The following is a 25,971-nucleotide window of genomic DNA, read 5'->3' as shown; positions in this document are numbered from 1 at the left end:
TGATAAACAGGAAAATCTTATGAGCAGCAATTTACCTTTTACCGTCACGGAAATAAATTAAATTTTAAAATATATCAAAATAGAAGCTTAACATTGTAAAAATCACCATATTACTGGTTTTACTGTATTTTTGATTAAATAAATGCAGTCTTGATGAGTATAAGAGACATCAAAAACATTAAAAAAAATTCTACAGACCCCAAATCTTTGAAGAAATTAAGTTTATTGAGATCTTTTTGACCAGCAGTGTCAGTGATACTATACAGGAAACAGGGTAAAGGTGCTGCACACAGTCTTTTATGAGGCACTCTTGATGGAAAGTTGTTATCCTCTTGAGTTTTATTCCACGCTCCACCAGGAAGGAATAGTTACTTCCTGAATCTCCTAGACTATCCTGATAGCATTACTTAATGCGTTCACTCATACATTTTCATCAGTTTTGAAGATCCTCTTTTGCTGTTTTACTCTTAACATTAGTTTCCCATTGTGCTTTTCTCTCAATTCTCAGTCTTTCATCATTCTCCTTCCCTCTTTCTCCACTGCCGGCCTGCTCTTTATGGTTCTACGTCTTGTAATCCTGCCCCTTTATTGCTTTCTCAGTGAGCTGCTGTCAAGGATAAGGCAATTAGCTTATCACCGAGACATGATTTATAGAATCTACAAGTGACACAGTCCTTGTGGTGCCACACTGATCCTCTTTGATTTCGGCAAAACATCTTGCTCTCGACTGCTTTCCAGCAAGACATATTATAGTCGCGGGGTCAGAGAGACAAGGAGCTCGTTTTAGCAAATACGTCACATAGCTACTGTGCATCAGTGCCTGACTTTTAATGTCATTCAGAAAGCCCTGGGGGGTCCGAAAGCCCCCTATGAAAACGTCCCACTCCCTGAGTTTGTGTGTGTGAGGAGGAATAGAGGGAGAGGTCAGATTGGTGCCAAGCTTGATCCCTCTCACCTTATCTCAGGTAATATCCCTTCTCTCAAGGCATGTGATGTTGAGCAATGGGGTTGTAAAGCTGCGCAATGCTTTATGAGTGTTCCTGAGAAACTTGGGCTTCGTTCCACGCTTATTGAGCGATTGGCCGCAGGGCCTCCTTCTCTCTCTGTCCCCAGACTTTGCTAAGTCATTCGCTCATGTTTGCACTGCGCCAGTGTGGAGACGGATGAACTGGTTAAGGTTTAATCCAAAAAGAACATTGTGGTGAATCTGAGGAATGAGATATATAAGATTTGTCTTGAAATATTATGAAATATATATATAAAAAAAAGTATTTTTTTTTTTACATAATTGAACCATTAAATTTTTATTGAATGATTAAAGTTGATTAAAGTTCAATTAATATTAGTTTTAGTATTTTTAAGAAGCTCAAAAATATATATAGTGCATTGCACACCTGAATCATAACATAACAGACATGTTTTGATGCAAACTTGATCTTGATTTTTTTTCTAGTATTTTTGAGAAAAAATATTGTTACTTAATATATAAAATATCTAAAATATTTGTTATAAGTGATATAAATTTAATCCAATAATTGGCTTTTAGACCACATTATATAACAATATAAATACAAAAATGTGTTGTTGTTGTTGTTGTTTTTTTTTTACATTGTCATGTAAACGACCATTCAGCAACCATAAAGACTCACAGTTATATGTATTTGATTCACTAAAATTAGTGGTTCATAGCAGTCATTAGTTTATATAATTATATGAACTACACTGTCTGCACTGTATTGTTTTGATACACTAAAATGAACCAACTCGTAAGAATCATTTGTTCAAAATCAGGGTGATCTTGTACTTGTTGCACTATATTATTTTTTTTACTTTATGATTCATTAAAAGATTGGACTCGTAATAGTCATTCATTTGTAAATTTGACTGTGCCTGTCACGTTTTGTTTGTAATTCACTAAAAGATCTGTCTCAGAGTAATTCATTCAGAAATCTGACTGCACTTGGTGCTTTCATTATTTATGATTCATTGAATGATCTGGTTCGTAAGAGTCATTCGTTTGGAAATCTGACTGGTGGTTGTGTCATTATAAGACTGCACTTCCACTTTTCATTTTTTAGAATCTGCGCTTAAAGGTGCTGTATGTAAGATTTTGACTCTACTAAAGCATAAAAATACCTTAATTTGATTGCAGATATTTAAGAAACATGCTAAGTTAACATACTTGTTTATCTGAAAAACAATGCTACAGTCAGTTATTCTCCTTTGAAAATATGCGTTCCGGGCCTGAATGTCGGTCTCTGTTTTGGTTTGTGAAACCCTCCCACTGCCAGTTTACCCAATTGTATTTCGGCACCCTGGGTTGCCAGTTGGTGGAAAACACAGTATATTTCACTTCATTCATCATCAAGTGCGCTGGTTCCAGTTAGAGTCGTCAATTTGGCAACCTGCATGTGTCAAGTCTGAGGAGGAGTGGCTGGGTGAAAAAAAAAACCCTCTCCAATATTTTGAATTTGGACTGCAATACCTAGTTCAACCACTCGGTGTCAATCCTATACAGCACCTTTAATGTGCTTTTTTTCTATGATTCACTAAAAGACCCAAATCAGAAGGGTAATTTATTTGAGAAACAGACTGTGCCTAATGAGCTTTGTCTATGTGCTGGTTTTGCTTTATATTTACGATTCACTGAAAGATTGGGCTCATAAGAGTCATTCATTCAGAAATAAAACTGCATGTGACGTACTTTATATATGAATCATTAAAAGACTGCACTTGCACTCATTTCGCAATTGGACTGCGCCTATTGCGGTTTGTCTATATGAATCACTAAAAGATCCGACTGAGACGACTCATTCATTTGGCAATCGCATTGGTTGTGCTGTTTGTTTATGATTTACTGAAAGATTGGGCTCATTAGAGTAATTTGTTCATGAATCATCTGTTATCAAATCACTGAACTCATATTAACTGTTGTAGACCATCTCAGCAGGGGGTTTGGGAAGCAGTACAGTATCAGTCTGGGAGGTGAACAAGTCAGTGGCTCTCAGTTTCATTCCCTCGTTCTTAAACACAGAAATCATCCAAGCATTTCCACAACTTCATTCCTGAATGTAGTGAACGATATGATGGCATGCAGTCGGGACACCCAGGAGGGCAGTTTCTGAGCCCCCCATGGGCTGTTGACAATGTGAGTGAGTGAGGGGCAGGAGGTTGAGTATGCGCTGGTACTGTGTTGAAATGCAGATGGGCCGAGACTCAGAGCCAGGGCTCGAGGTGGAAAGGTCAATCCGATGCACCTCTCCATGCTTGGAGAGGGACCGTTTTTCCATGAGGATGGCTTCAGTGGTCGGGGTTAATGTGCTGGCTGAGGAAAGGAGATGTGCAGATGAATTCATTAGCGGAGGAGCAGAGGACCGTGGAGACGGAGAGGCAAAGGGACAAAAGGCAGAGTCCACTCTGAAAAAGGGAGGCCGGCTTGGGCCACCAGCACCATAGTGACAACATCAAACACAACAAGACTGTCCAAATATTCTCCCTTTGATAAGATCCAATCGATTCTTTCTCACTTTAGGTGCTGTTGTGCAAACACCCATCTGTTTTAGGCACTTTTTTGATTTTTACGTGACAGCACATTAAGTGTAAAGTGGTAAATGAATCCATGTGTGATGATGTCGAGGGGAGCGAAGGTGTTTCGAGATGTCAGGAAAGACGCCATGGTTGATTGAGTGTGAAGTTTTTCTCTTTACTCATGAAATAATGGATAACTTTGGGTTTAACATTAGGTGGCATTTTGCCAGGTATTTGCACAAGATTGAGATCTCAGGGGGGCATCGAAAGAACGGGCCAAACAGATACACTCAACATCTTGACACCAGTAATGCAACCTGGTTGTGTTGTCTGATATTAGATGTGTGTGTGTGTTTTTTTTTTTTTTTTTGGACAAATAAAATAAAAAGGTGATTCCCTAGTCCCTGCAAATACATAGACAAAATGTAGATATTTTGTTCGACACTCCAGATTCCTCTAGAGATTCAGGAAAGAGATTCATCTTGGCAAAGTCAGATATCTCAATGTATCTGTGAACAATTTGTAACTCACTTTTTGTGTCCTCAAATTTTTAGGATAAACATCTGGGATTAAGGTTGATACATCCTGCATTTGATGTGTCCTAAACAAGGTACTTTTTAATCGTTTTTGATGCCACAAACTTTGTAAATATGGTGATCCACTTGATGGCAAAATCTATTTCTAATATTTAAAGGCAAATGCATAAGTATTATAAGTAAATTCATAAGTATGCAGAAATTTATATTGTAAAAAAACAATAAAAATATTTGTACTTTTTTAATTTATTACTTTATTTTTATTAATTATTATTATTTGTTTAATTTTACTATTTTATTATGAAAATATTTTTTTTTATTTTAATGTATTTCAGTTAGGTTCATTTTTAATTATTATTATTATTATTATTATTATTATTATTATTATTATATTTTTATAATAATATTATTAATTATTATTATTTTCCTCTGAACTTTTAGTGAAAGTCATGTTCAAAAATATGTACTATTAACCAGCACCTTAACCTTTCTCATTAGTCTGATACCATATACTGTGTTTCAGATAAGCCTGAATACTGCTGTGTGGGTTGTAGCTGTGGACAGTTTACAGTGAAGCACATAAAACAATACCTCCATTTAGATCTGTCTTACACCGGCCGCAACAACATTGATTAGTGTCTGAGCTAGAGGGAAATGTGCTGATTCCTCACCTTATCTGTTATTCATTAACACCAGCAAAAAAATTAAATAAAGAGGAAATAGATAACCTGCTACTGCTGCCGTCAGAACAGGATGACAATTTGCTGACAGAAAAAAAAATCTTGACACTTCTGTGGTGTTTTGGCTTACCTGCGCAGTTAATAGGTGCAATAAGAAGCAACCCACGAGACCCTGTTTAGGATCAGGAGGTTTATATCATGATGACAGAGAAAAACAATGTGTGCATGAATTAAATAACTGTTTGAAAACCAAACCAAAGTCAGAACTGTTAACACCAAATATTCAATATAGAATTATAGGAATACAAACAACGGTTCTTACTTTGGAAAAATCATATTGTCAGATGTGTTTAAGTTAGTGAAGGACTAAATGCTGGTGTAAAAACATAAAAGTTGCATGCTGCATACAAAATATTGCTGTCTTTTACATTGTCATAAAAGTAGGCTATGCCATTATTGCCTATAAACGACAGAAGACATGTACAATTGATGGTTCAGTGCCCTTTGTTGGAGGAGGCTGTTAAAGCATCTTTCTGAACTTTTCACAAAGGGTTATATTTACTTGCGAAGCCTGTCAGGCTTCAGACTTAGACTTCTCACATCCAGATGGTATGTTTGATTGGATTTAAATTGAATAAATGGACATAAATAAATGGATTAAACAGTTTTGATCAATATCTGAACTTGTCTAATTTTGGGGCTTGTCTGTATAGATTACATGAACACTAAAGAAGTGAAGTAACAAATCAGATCATTTTTAATTAGCATCCCTTCTGTGAAAACTCTTTGCAGGTTTTTGGTAAGAGTGTTCCACTCCTCATGGCCGTCCTGCGTGCCGCTGCATTAATGAAGCGGCTCCAAACCAAGCCTTAATCGCAGAGGAACCCATGCAGGTAATTGCCTTTGAATGTTTAATTGTGTGTGTGTGTGTGTGTGTGTGTGTGTGTGTGTATTGGGTGGCTGCTGGGGGGTGGAGACATTGAGTGAATTTCGGATCAAAATCACAAGGACCTGGTTTCAGTATGTCTGCAAAAAGATCTGGAGATCCAGTCGTAGGAAAAATTAGGCCTGATTTCAGAATTTAAGGTGAATCCAATAACTTGCCCATCAGATATTAAGAACGATGCCTTAAATCATGTGGCAAGATTTTGTGTTCATTATGATATCACCCTGAGATTTGTGACTTTATGTCCCCACCCCTAAAATATCAAAATTAATTTTAAATCAGAAATAAAAACATGCTGATCATAGAAGAGGTACATGTATGTATGAGCTGCATTTTTAATGCATTTAAAAAAATAAATAAATAAATACATGCCAGGATTGTTATTGTTAACTAAAATATGCTGTAAAAAAATGATGCTTCAAAGTTGTATTTGAAGATAATTAAAAGTACAAAAATCATTCTTTCTACTTCAAAATTTCACATGTTTCTAAGTCATTTTTTTAGTATATTAAAATAAGTATTTGAAATAAATCTTAAATAAAATACAAATATTAGATGAAAAAAAAAAAAAACTTTTGAAATGTTGCCTGCAACTACACTGTAAATATGTTTTTGATTTTTTTAAAATTTGTAAATAAATATTATTGGAGTATGATAGATAAATAAATAAATAAATACTGTTTCAATCATTACTTAAAAATTCTTGGTAATTAATTGTGAAAATTACTTGCTATTTCTGAGTGAAAATTGTATCTACACCATTTTTTTTTTTCAGTGTAGCTGAAATAAAATCTTTAAGCTGCAGTGCAAAAATAACTCAAACTAAATACAATTTAATTAAAGCTGTACATAAATATTTTTAAAAGCTCCAAAACTAATAAAAGTGACAACACCGCATAACAAAATGACTAAAATATGAACTAAAATTAAAATAAAAACTAAAAACATAAAACTCAATGCTAATTCAAAATAATAAAAAATACTATAATAGTATATAAATAATAGTAAAATAACACTGAGATACAGACTTAAAAATAACATTGTCCAAAATTTTTTTTTTTACATTATTTGCTTATTATCTGTTGTTAATTGATTGTTTCTCTCTCTGACCTCTGGGTGGCACTAGTGAGTGAAACTTTAACAGACAGATCCATGCAACAAGCCAGTGTGTAAAAAGCACTGAAACTCCACCACACTACCGAAACTTTTAAAACTGCCCCTCAACATGCAAATCGCCACTAAACGCAGCACACCGGGAACACTAATGACTACCTAACACACACACACACACACACACACACATGCAGTCTTGTGGCCTGTGGCAGGTACGGAGGCCTTGGCCTTCTTACGGCTGGAATGTTTAGGAGTGGCAGGGTGTTGGCAGACTAAACATACTGTATCTCCTTTTCTATCAGTTTGAGTTTCATTTATGACACACAAACCTGATTTATACTACCATCCTTATTCCAACAACCAAAGAATGTTGTGGAAGCTTTAAATGAATAAAGTCGCAATATGGAAAGTGAATGTCCTCCACCTCCAACCACTCACAGCAAACAAAACCAAGCGAACACATTTGTCTTGTGTGACCTTTCACTATCATTGATGTGCACCTCTATGCTGGAGGACGAAATGGGATTTGGTTGGCGTCTTTTTTCCTTGCTTTCATGCCTCAGTGTGTCTGCATGTGTGTTTTTGGGTCATTTGTTTTCTCGGAGTCATTCCGTTTGAATATGCGCGAGCTATTAACCTGAGCGCCAGCTGTCTGATGAATTGCCCAGCTCTAGTCAGGTGGACAGGACTCAACATTCACACCTCTCTCCACCGGCAGAACTACTGAGCTTCAACTGTGCCGATTAGTTTCCAGCCTGTTTGAACTATCCGTTGCAAAATGCCTGATCTCTTGAGGACGTCCAGGGTTGGTCAAAGACTTTAAAAACAATGGAGCCTTTTCACATTTCCTGGGATTTCTCAGAAGCAGAAGTCGTTGGAGTTGGGTAAACTTTTATAGTGGTAAACAGAAACTACAACAAATTGTTTTTTTTTTCTCTCATTTCTCGAAAACATAAGAAAATCCACAATTCTGTTTCCAAAAGAGGCAAAAAATATAAAGAGACTGAGTAAGAAAGATGTCAAATTTGCTGTCAAAAACTCTCACACAGCGGCTTTAACTAGTTTTCTAAAACACAAACTATAGAATTATAAATGCACATTCAGTTTTGAATAATTAAAATATAAAACTTTACTAGGTTTATGGAAACATCATCACAGTCTGTGAAAAGGGTCCATCTGAACCCACGAAAATTAATGTTTAGTGTCAGGTTGATTCATAATTTTTCTAATCTTGATTATCAATTTCAAACATGATAATGTTGCATAATCCATCAAATGTTTTATGTATTATAAGCACATTGTCTTGCAAGTTTTTATTTTTGGTTACACTTAAAGGGATACTCCACCCCAACATGAAAATTTTGTCATTAATCACTTACTCTCATGTCGTTCCAAACCCGTAAAAGCTTTGTTCGTCTTTGGAACACAATTTAAGATATTTTGGATGAAAACCAGGAGGCCTGTGACTGTCCCATAGACTGCCAAGTAAATAACAGTGTCAAGGTCCCTAAAAGGTATGAAAGTCGTCGTCAGAATACTCCATCTGCCATCAGACGTGCAATCTGGGTTATATGAAGTGACAGGAACACTTTTTGTAAGCGTATGCTATGCTGTGTATGCTCTTCTGTGTCATCCACACCACAAGGATCGCGCAGTCTATGGGACAATCTCAAGCCTCCAGGTTTTCATCCAAAATATCTTAAATTGTGTTCCAAAGACGAACAAAGCTTTTACGGGTTTGGAACGACATGGGGGTAAGTGATTAATGACAAAATTTTCATTTTGGGATGGAGTAACCCTTTAAGGTTGTACTACACTAGCTGACATAAACTAACATTTCTAAAGCATTTAATAATCTTAATTAATATTTATCCCATTTTTTTTTATTATTATTAAGGGTGCACTATTCCTTTAAATAAAGCCTATTTTACAGCCAAACCTGAATGTTCATCTCAGGAGTAGAGCATGTTTAATAGCACAAACTGCCGGGAATTACATGCTTGTTTTAGTAAAAACCTTGTGAATGCTACTCTAAAACTGATGTAATGATTCAGAATTGCAGTGGGCCAGGCAAAAAGGAAAGGGAGGTGTACACATGGGGTCATGGAGCCCTGATGAGGAGCTAAAGAGGCCATCCTGACCCTGAACTGAGACCGGGTTTCCCCATAGATGCCTCCCAACCCAACTTCATTTATTTATCTTCAGAGTAATTCTCCTTATTGTCTCTGAGATATGTGAGCTTTCATCTTTTGCGAAAGGATTTGACTCCTAACACCTGTTGTAATTCCTGCGTGCCACAAGAAAGAATGAGAGTCACAATCATGAATCAGTTTTTGAAGCATATGAAGAATTTAAAGAAACTCTATAGGAGGCAGAAAAGGCAACAAGTGGTTTGCCTTGCCAATAATTCACCAAGCAAGCTCAAAGCCAGTACGATTGGACAGGACTTAACAAATAAAGGCATTTGATTCACTGGCCCTACACACACGTCTAGTACTTGTAAGAATAAACACAACAAAGAGACATTCATGTCTTGGGCATCATTCAAGAAAAGTGTACACACTTACTCTCTAGTGTGTGTTGACTGAGTCAACAGTGTGTCAGTCAGTCGGTCAAGGCCCGAGACCGAGAGAGCCACGCTGAACAGCAACACGGCCAATCACAGGCTGTGTTTGTGCAGAGGGAGGAGAACCTGCAATCTGAACTGCAGTGTATTAAGCTTTGGTCATTTTAGACTGATTTCACATCTATTTTAGAGTCTCATGCAGAAAAGTGTCAGATTCAGTATGAACTCTGACATTGCTTCATAACCAAATTATCTGCTATATAGATTGAATTTATAGCTTTTCACCGTTATGTTATGACAGCTATTGTTTGATTTGTGTCTGTTTTTATTTCTGCAGTTTTAGGAAATCCGTCAAATGCAAAATTGATCCTTAAATGAAACACAACCGAGGGCTGCCAAGTCTCCTCTGGGACAGATCAAAGCTTGATTTGCTTTCAGTGGAAACTCTGATCCAATCAGATCTGGGCTCTTAATCAGCGGCACTCATGCTTCAATGAACATTTCACAGTAACAGCATCTCCATCAACTGTTCCCAGGTATTAAATCAGCTGAGGATTCTCATATCAAAATGTTTGCCATGTCCAATAATAGCTTGCTGAAGTGTTTTACACTGAATTGACCATTTTTGATTTTTGGTCAAATATGCTTTTTACTAATTTTTGTTCTTCCAGTGCATATAAGCCATTTTTAAATTACATATTCGTCAAGAATATGAAGATATTCTTGATATGAAGAAAAAAGAAAAAGAATATGAAGATATACTGAAAAATTCAGTGTGAGAATCATTTTTCTAGCAGCTCTTATTCTTCTTATTTTTATTATTAATTTATTTATTTAGTTATAAGACTTACTGATTTTATTCAGCAAGGACAAATACAACATTAAACTAAATATAAAAATAAAATAAAAAGTGGCAATAAAAACTTACATAATATTAAGCAGCACAACTGTTTTCAACACTGATAAAAATAAGAAATATTTCTTTAGCACCAAATCAGCATATTAGAATGATTTCTGAAGGATCACGTGACATTAGAGTAATGATGCTGGAAATTCAGCTTTGCATAACAGGAATAAATTACATTTTAAAGTATATTCAAATAGAAAAGAGTTATTTTAAATTATGATAATATTTCACAATTTTGCTGTTTTTAATTTATTTTTGATTAAATAAAAACAGCTTTAAAAAATATTTCTGACCCAAAACATTTGAATGGTATAGTGTGCCTATAGTAATATATATATATATATATATATATATATATATATATATATATATATATATATATATATATATATTATATATATATATATATAAATATATTTTCTTAAAAAAATTTTTACAGTGTAAGTCACATAAATAGAATCTTTTACATTTATTAGTTCAGGTTAATTAAGTTACTTTGGATGCCAAATTTATAGTTTTTAAATGCATAATTAACCACAAAACCAGAATGAGACAACACGTTAGTAGTTTCAAAAGAAAAACAAGCTCTTCAGTAGAGTGGAACGGTCGGAGGGTGCATGCTGGGGGTAAGGTCCGGGTTACTGTGTGGAACGAGACATGATCAGCGGCTGCTGAATCTCACACACACACCATACCTTCTCTGCCCTTTTCGCCCAAAAAGTTTCCAAGCGTTCCGCTCTGTGCCCCAGACTGTGATGGAGGGAGGCTGAGGGTGGAGGAGGGTCACACATACAAATGGCTGCCAAGCACAGTTTGGGTCAACCTGCAATGCTTATAGTTAACCTAAAACCTCTTGCTTCATTCCATTCACACTGAAACCACCAAGAACTGACTTAAACCGGATTCAACTTGCTTTTGAAATCGGATGATTTTTAGAAATCACTTTACATTTTCATTTTTACCAAATAGTTTCTTCTTAAAATGACTTACAGTGTTAAAAATAAATGTTCCAAAACAATGCAGTGACACCATAAGAATCATTTCTGGTTCCTAAAAGAACCTTTCAGTGAACCGTTCTTTTTCTTAGTGTGAAACACATTTTAAAAATCTAAAGTTCCAAAATGAAGAACCTTTTGTGCAGTGAGATTCCATTGATGTTAAAGGTTCTTCATGGAACCATCAATGGCAATAAAGAAGCTTTATTTTTGAGAGTATACAGTATAACACAAATCACGGAAGTACCAACACACAGCCTATAACTACGTACACAAAAGAAAATGATCGGCAAGCTATCGCTATTCCTTTACCACATCGTTTTCATTAACAAATATCAGATCTATATTCAAATATCAGCCTCTTCATAGGAATCGTTAGGAGTAGCACTCAGTAGAGAAACTTTGTTGTTCATCTGTCTTTCTCTACTACTCTTTCTCCAGACTTACTAATGTCGGATGTCTCTAAGATCATGTGTTCCTGGGATCATGAGTGTCAGTTATGGAGTGAGACTTGGGCACCTGGCAGTAGTCAGGCTGTAAATGAGTATTTGCATGCACCGTTACTGCCCTTCCAACTGCTCCACAACCCTCCACAACACATATTCAAACTGTCCCCACTGGTGCATGTATGACTAGCTAGTTTTGTGCTTTTCATCTGAATGGTTATTAATAATGCAAATTGTTAGCGATGCATCATGTTTTTCTCAGTTCTGAAAAATCATCTTAAATCAATTAAGAAAAAATTTACCAGGAGAGAAGTGTCCAAAACAAGTGTCCAATGCAGCTAACTGAGCAGGGCTGCGTCGTGCACAGCTTAAGTTGATCGTAGCTCCATTGGTTTCAATGGGTGTATGATGTACTTAAGCTTACAATGCTTTTGAGAAAGGCAGCCCAGATCAAGAGACCAATTAAGACCAATATGATTCTTTTCTTTTCAGCATGGCAAGCATTTTAGCATTTTGTGGTGTTAATATGTTCTACGTCAATCTTTCAACACTGATTAAGCTGCTTCTTCTTCTTCTTCCTTTTTTTTGGATGAACAGTTTTTGTTGTTTGAAACTATTTGTTGTTAGCTGGTTAAAGAAGGCATGAGACAATTACTTGTCCAGTCTTTATGTGGCTTAAAATATGTTTTGGGAGGTTTGATTAAGTAAATGAATGATTATTGATAAATACACAAAAACTGATACTGTAAAAATAAATAGCCTGAATAAAATCTAAACAAACAAAAAACTGTAATCACAGTTTGCATCTATTGTTTGAAAGTGCTCTGATTATCTAAAAAAAGAAGAAGCTCTTTTCATTTCTGTTCACTTCAGCAGGCAACTGATAGGACAAAATAAATCAAGTTTGATCATATTCGCACTTTTAAATGAATTTACAGAAATATGGCTAAACAATTTAATCATTCTTCTAAGAAACGTTTTACTGTTTTTAAAAGTGAAAAGTGCACATAGTGCTTTGCTCAGTGACTTTAGGCCTATATTTACATTACTTTGCAAGCTTTTAACTTTTACCTTGATTTTTGGTGATATAGCCTACTTTGTCATTAAGAAAAGTTTCCAGATTGATTGAGAACAGATATAGTTTGATGTGCTGAGACGTACCCTAATCAATCAATGCATTAATTTATTTAACTTACATTTTGATTAAATATTATTTAACATATATAAACCATAATTTGTTTGATTACAGAAACATCACTTGATGTTTGTCATCTGATCCAAGTGGCATCTATGACCTATGGGTTTATACAGCTAAATTCAATAAACAGGAGAATATTCTTATAGTTGTAAACTTGTTGTTATTATTATTATTATAGCGTGCATTAACCAAAGTCGACAGAGTCCAAAGTTCTTCAGAGTTGTGCTGATAGCAGGCAGTGTGTAAACAGTCAATATGGCCCAGGACAGCTCATTTGCATAAAGGCCCTGCGCAGCCTCCCACTCATTACCATATTTTATATCGCCTGCCCTCTGGAAGCATCATGGCAAGTTATATCGTTCAGTCCGACAGGGAAGTGGCCTAACTTCTCAGAGCAGGTGTCTTCGGAGGAGCTCACTGGAGGCGTGAGGAGGGGAAATTTCACATAGGCTACTGCATTTCCCTCTTTATACCTCCTTGGGTAGCAGATGTTTGCAAAAATGGTTTCTAAGTTGACATCTCTGCAACAGGAGCTTCTGAGCGCCTTGTTGGACTCTGGAGTTACTAAAGATGTGCTTCTGCAAGCGTTGGAGGACCTGGACCCGAGCCCGAGCGCTTTTGGAGTTAAACTGGACAGTCTGCAGATGTCCCCCTCCGGCTCCAGACTCAGTGACACGGATACAAAGCCGGTGTTTCACACGCTGACCAATGGACACGGTAAAGGGAAGTTATCAGGGGACGAGGGCTCAGAGGACGGGGATGATTTCGATACACCTCCGATCCTGAAAGAGCTGCAGTCTCAGAACACAGAGGAAGCAGCGGAGCAGAGGGCAGAGATCGAGCGAATGCTGGCGTAAGTTTCTGCTTCTGCTATTATCACTTGCTCTATATACAAATTAAAGAGATACATGTGAAAAAAAAAAACAAGCAAGGAGTAGCTGAACTGACATTGTAGCTACTGTAATGCAGTTAAGGGCCGACTGTTACTGTTACATTAGGATTAAATAGGCCCACAGAACGTTTATTAATATCATGAGAAAATCCACATTCACTAAAAATGTGATAATATAGCTAAAAACTAATTCGCGCTATACTGTAAAAAAAAATCCACTAAAATAGAAAAGTTTAATTGCCTCTGAAAATCAAAACCTTTTTTAAAAAAAAACAAAAACAAAAAAAAAAAAACACCACTTTTAATTTAGGCTAATTATACTACTGACTGAAAACCCATAACATTAAGTAGCCTAGGCTACTATAAATAACAGAAATTATTGTGACAGGTTAAATAGATGGAACCAAATATGTAGTTATAATATACCGAAGAAAACATTTTAACAGCGCAACATTTGCCTGAAATTCAGTGATGTTTTTTTTCCTGAAAAGATAAATCTACTTCGCCTACCGGTGTTTACAAATTTAAAAGCACGCGCCAGTGTTTCCTCTTTTCACATTCTGGTTACTAATTATCTACGTGAGTTATTTCTTTAGCTTCGAGAGATATCAACTAAAGAAGATCTATTTATTATTAACCTCTGCGCTCTCGAAAGAAAAGAAAAACGCGCGCACTGTGTCTGATTTCTTAGAATTTTAGGCCACGTCAGAAACATTGGTTTTTACTAGCTATCATTATTACTATTATTTGTCACTATAATTAGCCTATTTTAATGTAGTCTAGTTTATTTAAAAGCAATAGTTGCAAAAATATCACACCGGATAGCCTATAAATGAAAATCTAATTGCATAATATTAATCTTTTTATACTTCAGCATCTTTCTATAATCTTTTCAGCAGTGTCAACGTCACGAAATAAAGATGAAAATCAAAACTAAAGCACGTGGAGTTGAGTTATTAATTTTATCCTATAAATCATCAACTGAAAGACACACAGTGACGAATGATTAGCGTGAATGGAGATCTGGTTATTCATTGTCGAAAGTTATAAAGCAAGTTCGCTCACAGACATATGTCTCTTCAGTCTCCAAATCAAACCGTCTGGACAGATTTCAGGAGTTTAGCCTAAGCTTAAAAAATGGTAAGACCTTATTTCGTTTTAATGTAGCCTACCTCAATAGCCGCTTTTCGACAATGCTTTGCTCGCTTTTCTTCGTTTTATTAGGCTACCTACATTTTGAGTCTGATTTTTACTTAATATCCTAATAAACATTACACCGCTTTATATCCGTAATATAGTTGGTAGGCTAATAGATAATTATTTTTGTTGAATTAATAACAATCTTAACCATACACACTCAGATGTTTCCGAGTAATTCTCTTTCTTTTTCTTTCTTTCTTTCTTTCTTTCTTTCTTTCTTTCTTTCTTTCTTTCTTTTATATAGCCTATTTTCTTTTTTATTAACTTCAAATTCACTATAAATGTAGCTGTATGTGGACGGCATTTTTTATTCATTAAGTATTATGAATAAAGTTATATCCAGCACCTTTGTATTGATGAGTAAAAAATATTATTTTGAAGCTAATATCATAATAGGCCTACCTTATTTGCATTTTTATTAAGCTACATTTAACCTAGATAACCTAACACTTTTAAAAGTCATATCATATTCGTTCTCTAATTTAAACCAACCATTTTCGACTGATGCAGAATTTTCTCCTCTTGAAAGCAACGTTTAAAACCATGTTGAACTACATTTTAGGATCCAGTATTTCGTTTTGAAATGGCTTTATGATGTTCTTGGTGAACAATATACAGCTGCCGTTAAATCCTTTACTTGTCTCTAACTTGTCCTTTTGTAATTAAATCAGTGGTTGAGTTGCGCGCACGCCATGAAGTCTTTAACCTTTGGAATTATTTACAACCTTGAATACACTGATGAACGATTGTTTATTAGCGCTGGGAACAATTGACCGCACTTACAGAACTTAACATGTTAAACAGATTATAAATACGCTATCATAAATGTAAAATAAGCGAAAGCAACAATTAAAAGCAGACTAATAAGATCATATGAAATGAGAGTGTTATGTTTTGTTTCCGGTCTTTTCAGGGAGGACCCGTGGCGCGCGGCCCGCATGATCAAAGGCTACATGCTGCAGCACAATATTCCTCAGCGCGAGGTGGTGGATGTGACAGGCCTCAATCAGTCGCACCTGTCGCAGCACCTGAATAAAGGCACGCCTATGAAAACGCAGAAACGCGCGGCGCTCTACACCTGGTACGTCAGGAAACAGCGGGAGATCTTGCGACGTAAGTTAATATTTGTGTTTACTTGCTGCATGTGACGGTTTTCTATTTTACAGTTTGAATAATATTAAACTTCCTGGTTCAACTGAATAAAACTGAACAGTATCAAGCAACACTTTCCGGTAGAATAAAAAAAAACCCATTCCTTTTTTCCAAAATAATGCAGTTTTAGTTTTCTAGAGATATGCCGATTATATTTATATATTTTTATTTTTTAATCTTATTGCATCACCTTTGTCATCCATTTTGTATTTATGTTGTCATAAAAAGCACAATGACATATAAAGTGTGCAGTCATATAAAATTATGACCAAGGGTCAAAGGTCATCACACATGTGGTGTAACATCACACCCTAAATGCTTATATGAAAATTTTGCAAGTGACACCAAAATCCCTCATTTTTGTGTTTCAGAATTCAACCAGGCCTCGCAAGGCTCTGTCAGCAACATGTCCGACAGAGCCGACCAGGATCAGGTGCTACTTTTTTTCTCTGAGTTCGGTCAGTCCGGGCAGGGCATGGGGCAGTCAGGGGACGATGCTGGCATTGAACCTGCATGCAAGAAAATGAGACGCAACCGCTTCAAATGGGGACCTGCATCCCAACAGATCCTTTACCAGGCTTACGAACGACAGAAGAACCCCAGCAAAGAGGAGAGGGAGGCACTGGTGGAGGAGTGCAACCGGTACGGATGGACTTGCTATGAATGTCAAAACTACTTCCTCACTTTCATCCCAGTTATGCTAATATGTTTCTCTTGACTATATTTAGAGCTGAATGCCTTCAGAGAGGAGTCTCACCTTCTAAATCTCACGGGCTTGGCTCCAACCTGGTCACGGAGGTGCGAGTCTACAACTGGTTTGCTAACAGGAGAAAGGAAGAGGCCTACACAAAAAAAGCCTACTAATGACACATATAGTACAAAAACACAAAATCAAAACCCCCCTCTCACACACATCCCCACATCACCAACAACAAAACAAAAACTCCACAAAAAAAAATACAAAAAGCTACTGACACATTCATTTTAATCTCGCGTATATTATTTGATATTCCTATTAGCCTGTGAATGTGGCTAAAGGTTTGAAAATACAATTATTGGTGGTTTTGACAGTATTGTCTGGCAATGATAATTAGGACAATCTTGATCATCATCATTGCAGCAGTTGAAGGAGAGATGACGTAGTTGATGAGATCAGAGGGAAAGCGGCAGTGATCAATGAGAGTGACAGAGTGAGCTGAGCAAATGGCATTGTTATTCCCAGCATTGAAACACACACCAAGAACAATCTGCATTGTACCTGCAATCTCAGCTCTACTGAAGTCAGCAGGCAAGAGTGAGACACAAAGAGCAGCCACCCTTGGACGGGACTCAGGGTCATCCTTGGGTCATGCAGCTCAGCTCACTCTCGAGGCCTAGTTTTACCTGTAGAGTCACTGCGGTTTACTGCAGGCCCTACTCCTCTGTTATCTAATGAATTGTGTTCCCAGAAAGATTTATTGACTTAGTTTGATATGGCAAGACTTGAGCAGTAAAAGCAACACACTCTTTGACTCGACAAGCTTATTACCTATTGTTGCTCTTTTATGTTTGAGTCTGAGTGCTTCTGCTGTGGGTGTGTTGCTTGTTTCTGGGCCTGTGGCATGGCAATGAGCGGCTTGTCTGTTTGCGTGTGGTGTTTCCCTTTGCACACCTGACCAGTCAGTGACCTTAGGTTGGGTGTTCATTTGGATAGGAAGGGGGAGGAACGAGATGGGGTCAGGCTTCTCTTCCGTGCTCCTAGTCGAGGGACTTACAAGGTGTCCCTGCCAGCAGCATCAGCTGTTTTTTGGTGTCAGAAGCTGGCCTGACAAGAATGGCACAGCAGGACTCCTCATCATGTTGCCAGGGCATGGCCTGTATTATGCATGCTTAATTGACAATTAAAATGCTTGGCTACTACTACATCTCCCAGGCCTTTGATAAGGGACTCCCCTCTTCCCTGATCTCTTTACCCTCTCCCTGCAGGGTATCCTATTGTATGTGGCATATTAGGAGACTGTAGTGACTGTAACCAAGGTTCATTTATCTCTGCTGGGCCAGGGGGAGGGACACCTCGAAGCCCCTCTCACCTTTATAGAGGCAGTGGCTGGGCTCTGAGCAGAACAGCAGGAGCTGTCTGCTGGACTATTGGCTCTTTTTGGGCCAGACAGGACTGATGAGCCCCTTCTGCTCTAGGTATGGAGGGTACCGGGTAATTCCCGGACTCAGCCCCCCTCTCGGAAACTACGCAACCCAGGTTTTGTTAAAGAGGTCGTTACTAGGTCAGATCAGAGAGAGACTACTTTTTTATTGATTCTGGTTTGTCCTGTTGATAACAGAAATGCCATTTCGCTGCTGCTGGAAGGTCAACCGATATGTGCTTTTGGGGGCCGGCTGTGATCTTCCCTGTGTTTGTGTTGTGGTGCCATTGGGAAAGCAAGCCGCTTCCAGAATGCTCTTTGATCCTATCTAGGCAAAATATGTTGGAGTGGTTGTCATCAGCACTAAAACTGTAGCTATTAATCTTTGAAACTAAAGAAACTTTCATTTGAGACTGTCACCCTATGAGCAAGGAAACTTTAAGTAATATGCCCCCCCCCCCTTTAATGTAAAAGCAAAGGACAAGCAGAGGACAGAAGAGTTCAGCTGTCCTTGCTTGGTCTATTGGGGGACACGGAAAGGCTGAAAGGCCACGTACGTCCTGCTAAGACCCAGGAGGCCTCTCATATGCGGCAATGTTATAATGAGCACTGCCTGGGGATGAAGAGCAAGGCTTTGATATTACATGCGTCCTAGGGAGAGCTGAACCTTTTAATACCTGCCGAAGTCTACTGCTACCACTCCCATTTAGGATTTCCCACCGCCCTCTGCCCTTTAACCAAGGTTAACCAAGGAAGCAATTTTTACATTTACATCTCATTCTAACTATACCAAAAGGCGATTACAAAGCGCATTGTTAAACGAAAGAAAACAGATTTATAAGAAGTGACAGACCAAAACGTTGATCAGGGGTGTGTTTCTCAAAAGCAACAATGGTTGCAAGTTCTGTCATTAAGTGGAACTTACGACCATAGGTTGCAAACAATGCTTTAAGGAAACACAACCCAGGGCGACTGATCAGTCAATACTTAGCTATTCTGAGAAGATCGCATCAGCTGATAGCCTTGTACGTTGTCTAGATATTGCAATCAGCATTGGTTGCTTTTCTGAATAGCGTAATTAAGACTTAGTTTTTGATACCATTCCATGTAACTTTTATGTCGCATTCTCAGAGGTTGTATTTTGTTTCCTGGTTCCCTGAGAAACAGAGCCCTCCTGCTGGTCAGCATGGCCCAGACAGCGCAGACCTAAATGACTGAGCGTGAGAGGAGATCCCTGCAGTCAGAGTGAATGCCTGACGGAATCAGACAATAGCCTTCTCTCTCCCTGACACTTTTAGTGGGTGAGCGGTAGTAAAGTAAAGACTGTTTATGGTTGCTGGCCCATTGTGTGCTGAGCAGGTTGTAGGCCCAATGGAGTGCTTTATTGTCCTGCGCTGGTGTTTACAAGACACTGCAGAGAGATGGCAATGCCGTAAGTGTGCAAAGGGGAACAAAGTTGTGTCTGCAGAGTTCTCCTGCACAATGAAAGACAACAGAGGGTTCAATTGATTAGTTATAAGACATTTCTGTTGTTGTTTTTTTTTTTGCTGTTTTGCTAGTCATTTGGCTTTTTTTCAGTGCATCACTCAGGGAAAGAGGCTGTCACAAATAAAGGTGTATTTCCTTTGGCTATGCCATCATCTTGCTTGACTGGTCACCTTGTTATTTGAATCTAGGAGTGAAGATCTTTTGGACTGAAAAATTAAATAAAACAGAGAAGAGAATTTAAGCATAATTTCTTCATAAGGCTTTATTTCACGTAGATCAGGGGTGTCCAGTCGTGCTCCTGGAGGGCCAACACACCTCCCTGGAGGTTTCTGGTAATCCAGAAGACCTTAATGTTTGGGTTCTTCTGTGCTGGAAGGTGGCCCTCCAGGAGAAGGTTTGGACTCTGACGTATATTATTCCAATAAAGTTCTGGGTCAGCGGGGCATAGTTTTAGAGTTGCAGACATTCAAATGACCTTGACCATTCAGGGACCAGGTGCAGAGGCCCCAGTTTGTTTGCTCTGCCCTAACTTGTCTGCGACCAACAGATACAGACCGGAGACAGTTCAGGAGACTAAATCTGACCATTTTCTCTCTTGCTTTCTCCCTCAACAGGTGTCCGGTACAGCCAGCAAGGACCTGGTGAAGTCAGTTCCTCCACAACTATCAACCACCATAGCAGCAATGCCATGTCAACCAGTCAGTCAGTGTTACAGCAGGTCTCTCCTGGGGCTCTGGACCCCAGCCACAGCCTCATGTCACCTGATGCCAAGATGGTGAGCACTTCTGAGCCCTGATAAGATAACACCACATCTGCTCTTGACACAGATATTACCTTCACCCAAAGTGGGCTTACAAACACTGCATTGTGCTAAACCCAGAGGCAGACAGTAGGCCTTGGCCCACAGTGCACCGCAGGGCCAATCTTAGCAAATGTTAGCCGGTGGTAGTGAGAAAGGCGCACAGCCATGGCTGTGCCAACAAACCTGACAAAGAAACATTCTATTTGTATTGATTAAATGCCCCGCAAAGGAGGGGAAGGGTGGAGTTGTGCTTGTTCTCTGTCGGTTGAGTGACACCGGCACTCAGTTGAGTTGCTTATCTGAATACTAATGTTTGAGTTGGGTGAGATGCTTATGTAGCTTTTTGTTTCAGGACGATTTTCTGTGCATTAATTTTTCTGGCAAGGTTGCTGTGTTACACTACAGGTCAAATTCATCATGGTTTAGGGTGCGTTTCTGTCAACGGGAGGCAGAAGTCAGGGTAGGAGGAAGGGAGTATGACAGCAGCTTATCTGAAAAGTCAGACGGTTGTCTGAGCATGGCCTTCTCTCAACTCGGCTTATTCAAATAAAGCTCTGTGTCTCTGTCAGGGCTCAGATACCTTCTTAAGATAAGAGTACAGTTGAAACAGTTGTGAGGGAAGCATTCGAGTCATTCTGTTGGTGCATTTTCTTCACAGATCTCGGTTTCTGGCGGAGGTCTTCCTCCAGTCAGCACCCTGACCAACATCCATGCATCCCACCACATGCACCAACAGACCCCCAACCTCATAATGCCCCTTTCTGGAGTCATGGCCATTGCACAAAGTGAGTATCCAACCACCTTGCTTTCCATTTCAGCTTCTTCATGCATTCTTCACGACACGTCATTGTTCTCGCATCCAGGTTTGAACACGTCACAGGCGCAGACAGTACCCGTCATCAACAGCATTGCAGGCAGTCTGGCAGCATTACAGCCGGTCCAGTTCTCGCAGCAGATGAATGTCTCACACCAGCAGCTCATGCAACAGTCACCCGGCCACATGAGCCAGCAGCCCTTCATGGCCTCTGTCTCACACTCACACAGTCAGTCCACTTCCTCTGGCTACTCATTTAGTCGAGATCAATTCATTTTCAAGACTTTCAAATGACCGTCTGTTTGTTATGTTCACAGTGTACCCACACAAGCAGGAGCTGCCCCAGTATTCTCACTCGTCTCGGTTTCCCCCTTCCATGGTGGTGACAGACGCCAACAGCCTCAGTACGCTGAGCTCAATGTCCTCCAGCAAACAGGTCAGTCATCCACAACATTCACCAACATGCATTAATGTCTCTTGGATCCGCTCTAACAGAGCTGATTGGTTTATTCAGTGGGTTCTCATGTCTATCTGCATGTCCTACAAATGGAAAGTGAGGCTTCTGCGTGCTTCTTATTGGGAAATAAAGCCACGTGAGATGGAATTGTAAACTGTGAGCTTCATTAATGCTCCAAAGATACTAATTACATGGTCCACAAACCTTTTAAGCCATCTACTATTCATCTATTTCAGTTTCTGCTTGTCTGCTATAATTTTTTGAGTACTACTTGTGCACAATGCACATTTCTTAATATTAAGCCTACAATGTGTTTTAATGTCACTATTGATGAGGATTGTATGATCTTTGAATAATATCTGTCTTTAAATACAAGATATTTAAAGTGTGCCTAAACCATACTTCAACTTTTACACAATCAAATACACTTAAGTATGTCTTTAGTTGGATTTCAACACTACTTACTCACAATTAAAGTGCGTCAAGTACAAAATTAGGTAGGTTACACTTTATTTTAAGGTCTCCTTGTTACAGTGTTATTATACATTTAAGTTCGGAGTAATATTAATTAACTACATGTACTTACTATATGGTTAGGGTTAGGATTAGGGTTACTTGCATGTAATTATGCAGAACGTATTGTTATTATTGTAGTAAGTACGTGTAACGAGGATACCTTAAAATAAAGTGTTACCATTACTTGTTCCAATTTAGCAGACTTTAAGTATACCAGTTAAGTACATTTGCAGGGTTTTTTTATTAAGCACATAAATATGTAGATGTATCTGTAGTGTACTCTGCATGAAATAAATGAATTTCAAATACATTTTCATTTATTTAGTTTCCACTAGGACAGACTCTACTAAATCTAAAATTTGCGCATGTTTAAATTTAATCTACAATCGGTCTCAGTAGTGAGAGTCAGTGGATTGCACATTTTTATATTTATGAAATAAGGCTAAATTATATTCTGATAATTGAGATGTGTCACAGATGCTCTCAGTAAAGTTTAATGTTAATGTATGTTTGATGTAACGCAAATTATTGCTTTCAGGCAATGCTCATCAGGCTAAACAACAACATTTATATCAGCATTTCTGTGATCAGTGTCAGGTTTCCAGAGTGGGCTGAATATAACTGATGTAGAGTTTTTCAGTCAATGTGGTTTCAATCTGTGCACAAACCCAACCTGCTTTGCTGGCTTTTGTTTGGCCAGGTTTGTTGCACATCTCAATCAGTGAAGCGAGTCGACGTGTGGCTACTCCTCAGAATTCCTATTTCCTTTGAACAGCTTGACCAGTCAGTCACCCATGATCCCAGCCTGAGCACGGCATGATTGATGAAACCGCCTTTCCCTTTCTTTGTCATTTCTTTTTCTTTCTTACTTAATCTCCTTAATCTCAGTGCAAAGTCACTTAACTGAGTCCAGTTTAGCAGTGCGGTCAGGAAATGATCCTCACTGTTAATCAAAGCCATCAAGCTTCTTCGGCTCTCCAGTTGTGGATGGGAGTGTATGCCGTAATTACACCTCTTCCCTTTTCCCCTGCTCTCTGACCGCTCTAGCCTGAAATGCAGTTTTCAGTCACATGCCTAATTTCCCACGCTGCCACATCACTGACAGCACCAATCCTGACGGCTTGAACTTCCTACCAGCATGTGCTCCACTTATCAACATCTTGTCTTTAATTCTGGATAAATTGCAAATCCTAAATATTTCCCCTGTGCAAGGTAAATGGAAACACAGCATTTAGATATTTCAAGTATGTGGTTCCTTAACCCCCCCAGTACTGAGAGAGCAATTTCAAACTCTTATCAGCCTGCTGTATTTGGACTGGGCGGTGCAGTGGGCGCTCAGGAGGACATTACAAACCATGCTTAGTCTTTATAACCCTCCTGTTTGCTGAGCTTTCCACCACAAAAACTCACCTCCATTTGGAGACCTGCATCTAATGAGTGTAGTCTGAGCAGCTGGCCGGCATCTTTATCAGGTGAGGCTGTTTGTCGGCCAGCAGGTCACGACAGGGTCACCTGCCTCTCCCTCTCCAAAGAAAGAGCAAAAACACCCAAACAATATGAGAAAACGTTGGGTACAATGGGAAAGAACGCACAGGGATGAGGTGTATATTTGGTCAGGTGTGGCTGATAAGGAAATTCCACATTCTTACAGAATGCTTATGTGACTGTTTCCTCTTTCTATCTTTATTTTACAGTGTCCGCTTCAGGCCTGGTGAGCACCTGACTTCCTTGACGCCGAGAACATCGTCCCCACCTCCATTCCCCCTCATTGCGCCCGTATCTGTGGAAACCCATAATAAGTGTGAGCAAGCGGCACACTGGATGAAGAGTTCGTCAATAAACCAGGGGATGTAGGACTGACGAGAACGGACACTGTTAGGTTGTTCGATCAACAAGGGTACACACTTTTAGTGACAGTATTGAGGAACATGGGTGATCCTGAAGAACAAACCAATAGGAAACACAAGACAAAGCTACAGATACAAGGAGAAGAAAACCATGTGCTCAGTGAAGACATTATAGTAGAACTGTGTGGATACAATGACAATCAGCCAATGTAAGAAGCATCTGTAAGAGTTTCTGTAACGTGTATCTGATGCAAAGACATCTTCCGTGAAATCTGACAACGCTTAGACAATGTTCTGTACAGTTGAATGTAAATACAAGCAATTATTATATCGTTAGTATGAAGGATGTAAATATTCGATTGTCCATGTGGTGTGCTGTTTTATCTGTCTAAACTGTGATTCACGACATGACAATCTATGGAACAGGTATGACGTATTGGAATATGCAATTTCAGACTTTTTTTGACTACTATGTTGACGTCAAATCTTAAAAAGTGTGATAAATGTTAAAGCAAAACCTGAACCTATTGATCTCCCTGCAAGCCTGGTTTTAAAATAGATGCCACTGTCAATGTTGACTATTAGCATTAGTGTCGTCAGATAGATAAGAGTCATCTTTCTGTGCCGGGACATCCACGGTATGCCAGAAGTAGTGGATTTAAGACACGGTCGATTCAGAGAGACAGATAACTCCATCCGCATAGCTGCTCACCGTCTTTGCGATATCGACATGAACGGCCATGAATCATGATGTGCCTTTCTAATCTAAATATTGACTTAAAATTAAACTCTCATTGTCATTGTGGACAGATACTGAAAAGAGCGCTCTGTCGAATTGGACGGCAGAATGGTTATCAGTAGGAATTTCATAAAAGTTGGGAAATTGCATCCATTCGCCAATTTAAACAGTATTACCTGCTCACTCTGAACTACCAGGAAGCATTGTGAAATAGCTTTTATTGTGGCTCTTGACTTTGTTTTTTTTACACATTTGCTGGCATGCATTTCATATATGACGTTGTCATTTTTGGTAAACTGAAGAAACTAGTGCACATGTCCCTGTCTAAGAGTTTGAATACTTGTCAAAAGGTCACTTCAATGTTTGTTTTTAGTGTTGTTGACTATGTTCCCACTGCCAGTTGACCTGAGGTTACAGTGCTGGTTTATTCTCCGGATTTATACAAAATGTGATTCTGTCCACATTGTATTATTTTTGTATAAAATGAAATCAGTCTTTTAAAATCATTATTTATGCTTTACGAAAAAAAGTTTCAAGTAAAGTTTTTTTTTTTCTCAAGATTGAGAACTGTGGTCTGTCTCTGATTTCAGACGTAAAAGTAGACCATATTGTATGAATTTCCTCATACTAAATATTATACTAGTGTTTGCTCAACTATTATGCAATTTTACTGTCTATTGCATAGTTTTTCTTTTCAAGATGATTATTTCCTTTTACCAACATCTCCCTCCTGCAACAATACATCTTCTTAAATCATGTAAACCTAAGGATGAAGAGCTTGTGGTGATCTCACACTTAAAGGTATAGTTCACCTAAAAAATGAAAATTGTCATCATTGTCATTCCAAACCTGTATGAGTTTCTTTCTTCTGCTGAACACAAAATATATTTTAAAAAATGTTGGCAACCAAACCTTGAAAGATTTGATGGTACCCATTGACTTTCATTGTATTTTTAATATGCAAGCTAATGGTTACCGTCAACTGTAACAAAAGAAAGAAAGTCACGCAAGTTTAAAACAATGTGAGGG

General features: G+C 38.4%; 1 protein-coding gene across 1 annotated transcript; it reads left to right on the top strand.

Annotated features, from left to right (window-relative positions):
* Positions 1-13,268: 13,268 nt before the first annotated feature.
* On the top strand, positions 13,269-24,728 carry hnf1ba (HNF1 homeobox Ba). Its single transcript, XM_042739270.1, is given in 11 exon segments — positions 13,269-13,768; positions 15,921-16,120; positions 16,531-16,801; positions 16,888-17,005; positions 17,007-17,077; positions 17,256-17,281; positions 20,382-20,542; positions 21,228-21,354; positions 21,433-21,612; positions 21,701-21,819; positions 24,051-24,728. Coding segments are annotated over 11 exon segments (1,659 nt in total). The 5' UTR covers positions 13,269-13,403; the 3' UTR covers positions 24,072-24,728.
* The last annotated feature ends 1,243 nt before the right edge of the window (positions 24,729-25,971 follow it).

Source organism: Cyprinus carpio, chromosome B15 (genome assembly GCF_018340385.1).
Source record: "Cyprinus carpio isolate SPL01 chromosome B15, ASM1834038v1, whole genome shotgun sequence".
In the NCBI taxonomy this organism is placed as follows: Eukaryota; Metazoa; Chordata; class Actinopteri; order Cypriniformes; family Cyprinidae; genus Cyprinus; species Cyprinus carpio.
The sequence above is the reverse complement of the archived record's forward strand: the minus strand, read 5'-3'. Positions and strand labels throughout refer to the sequence as shown.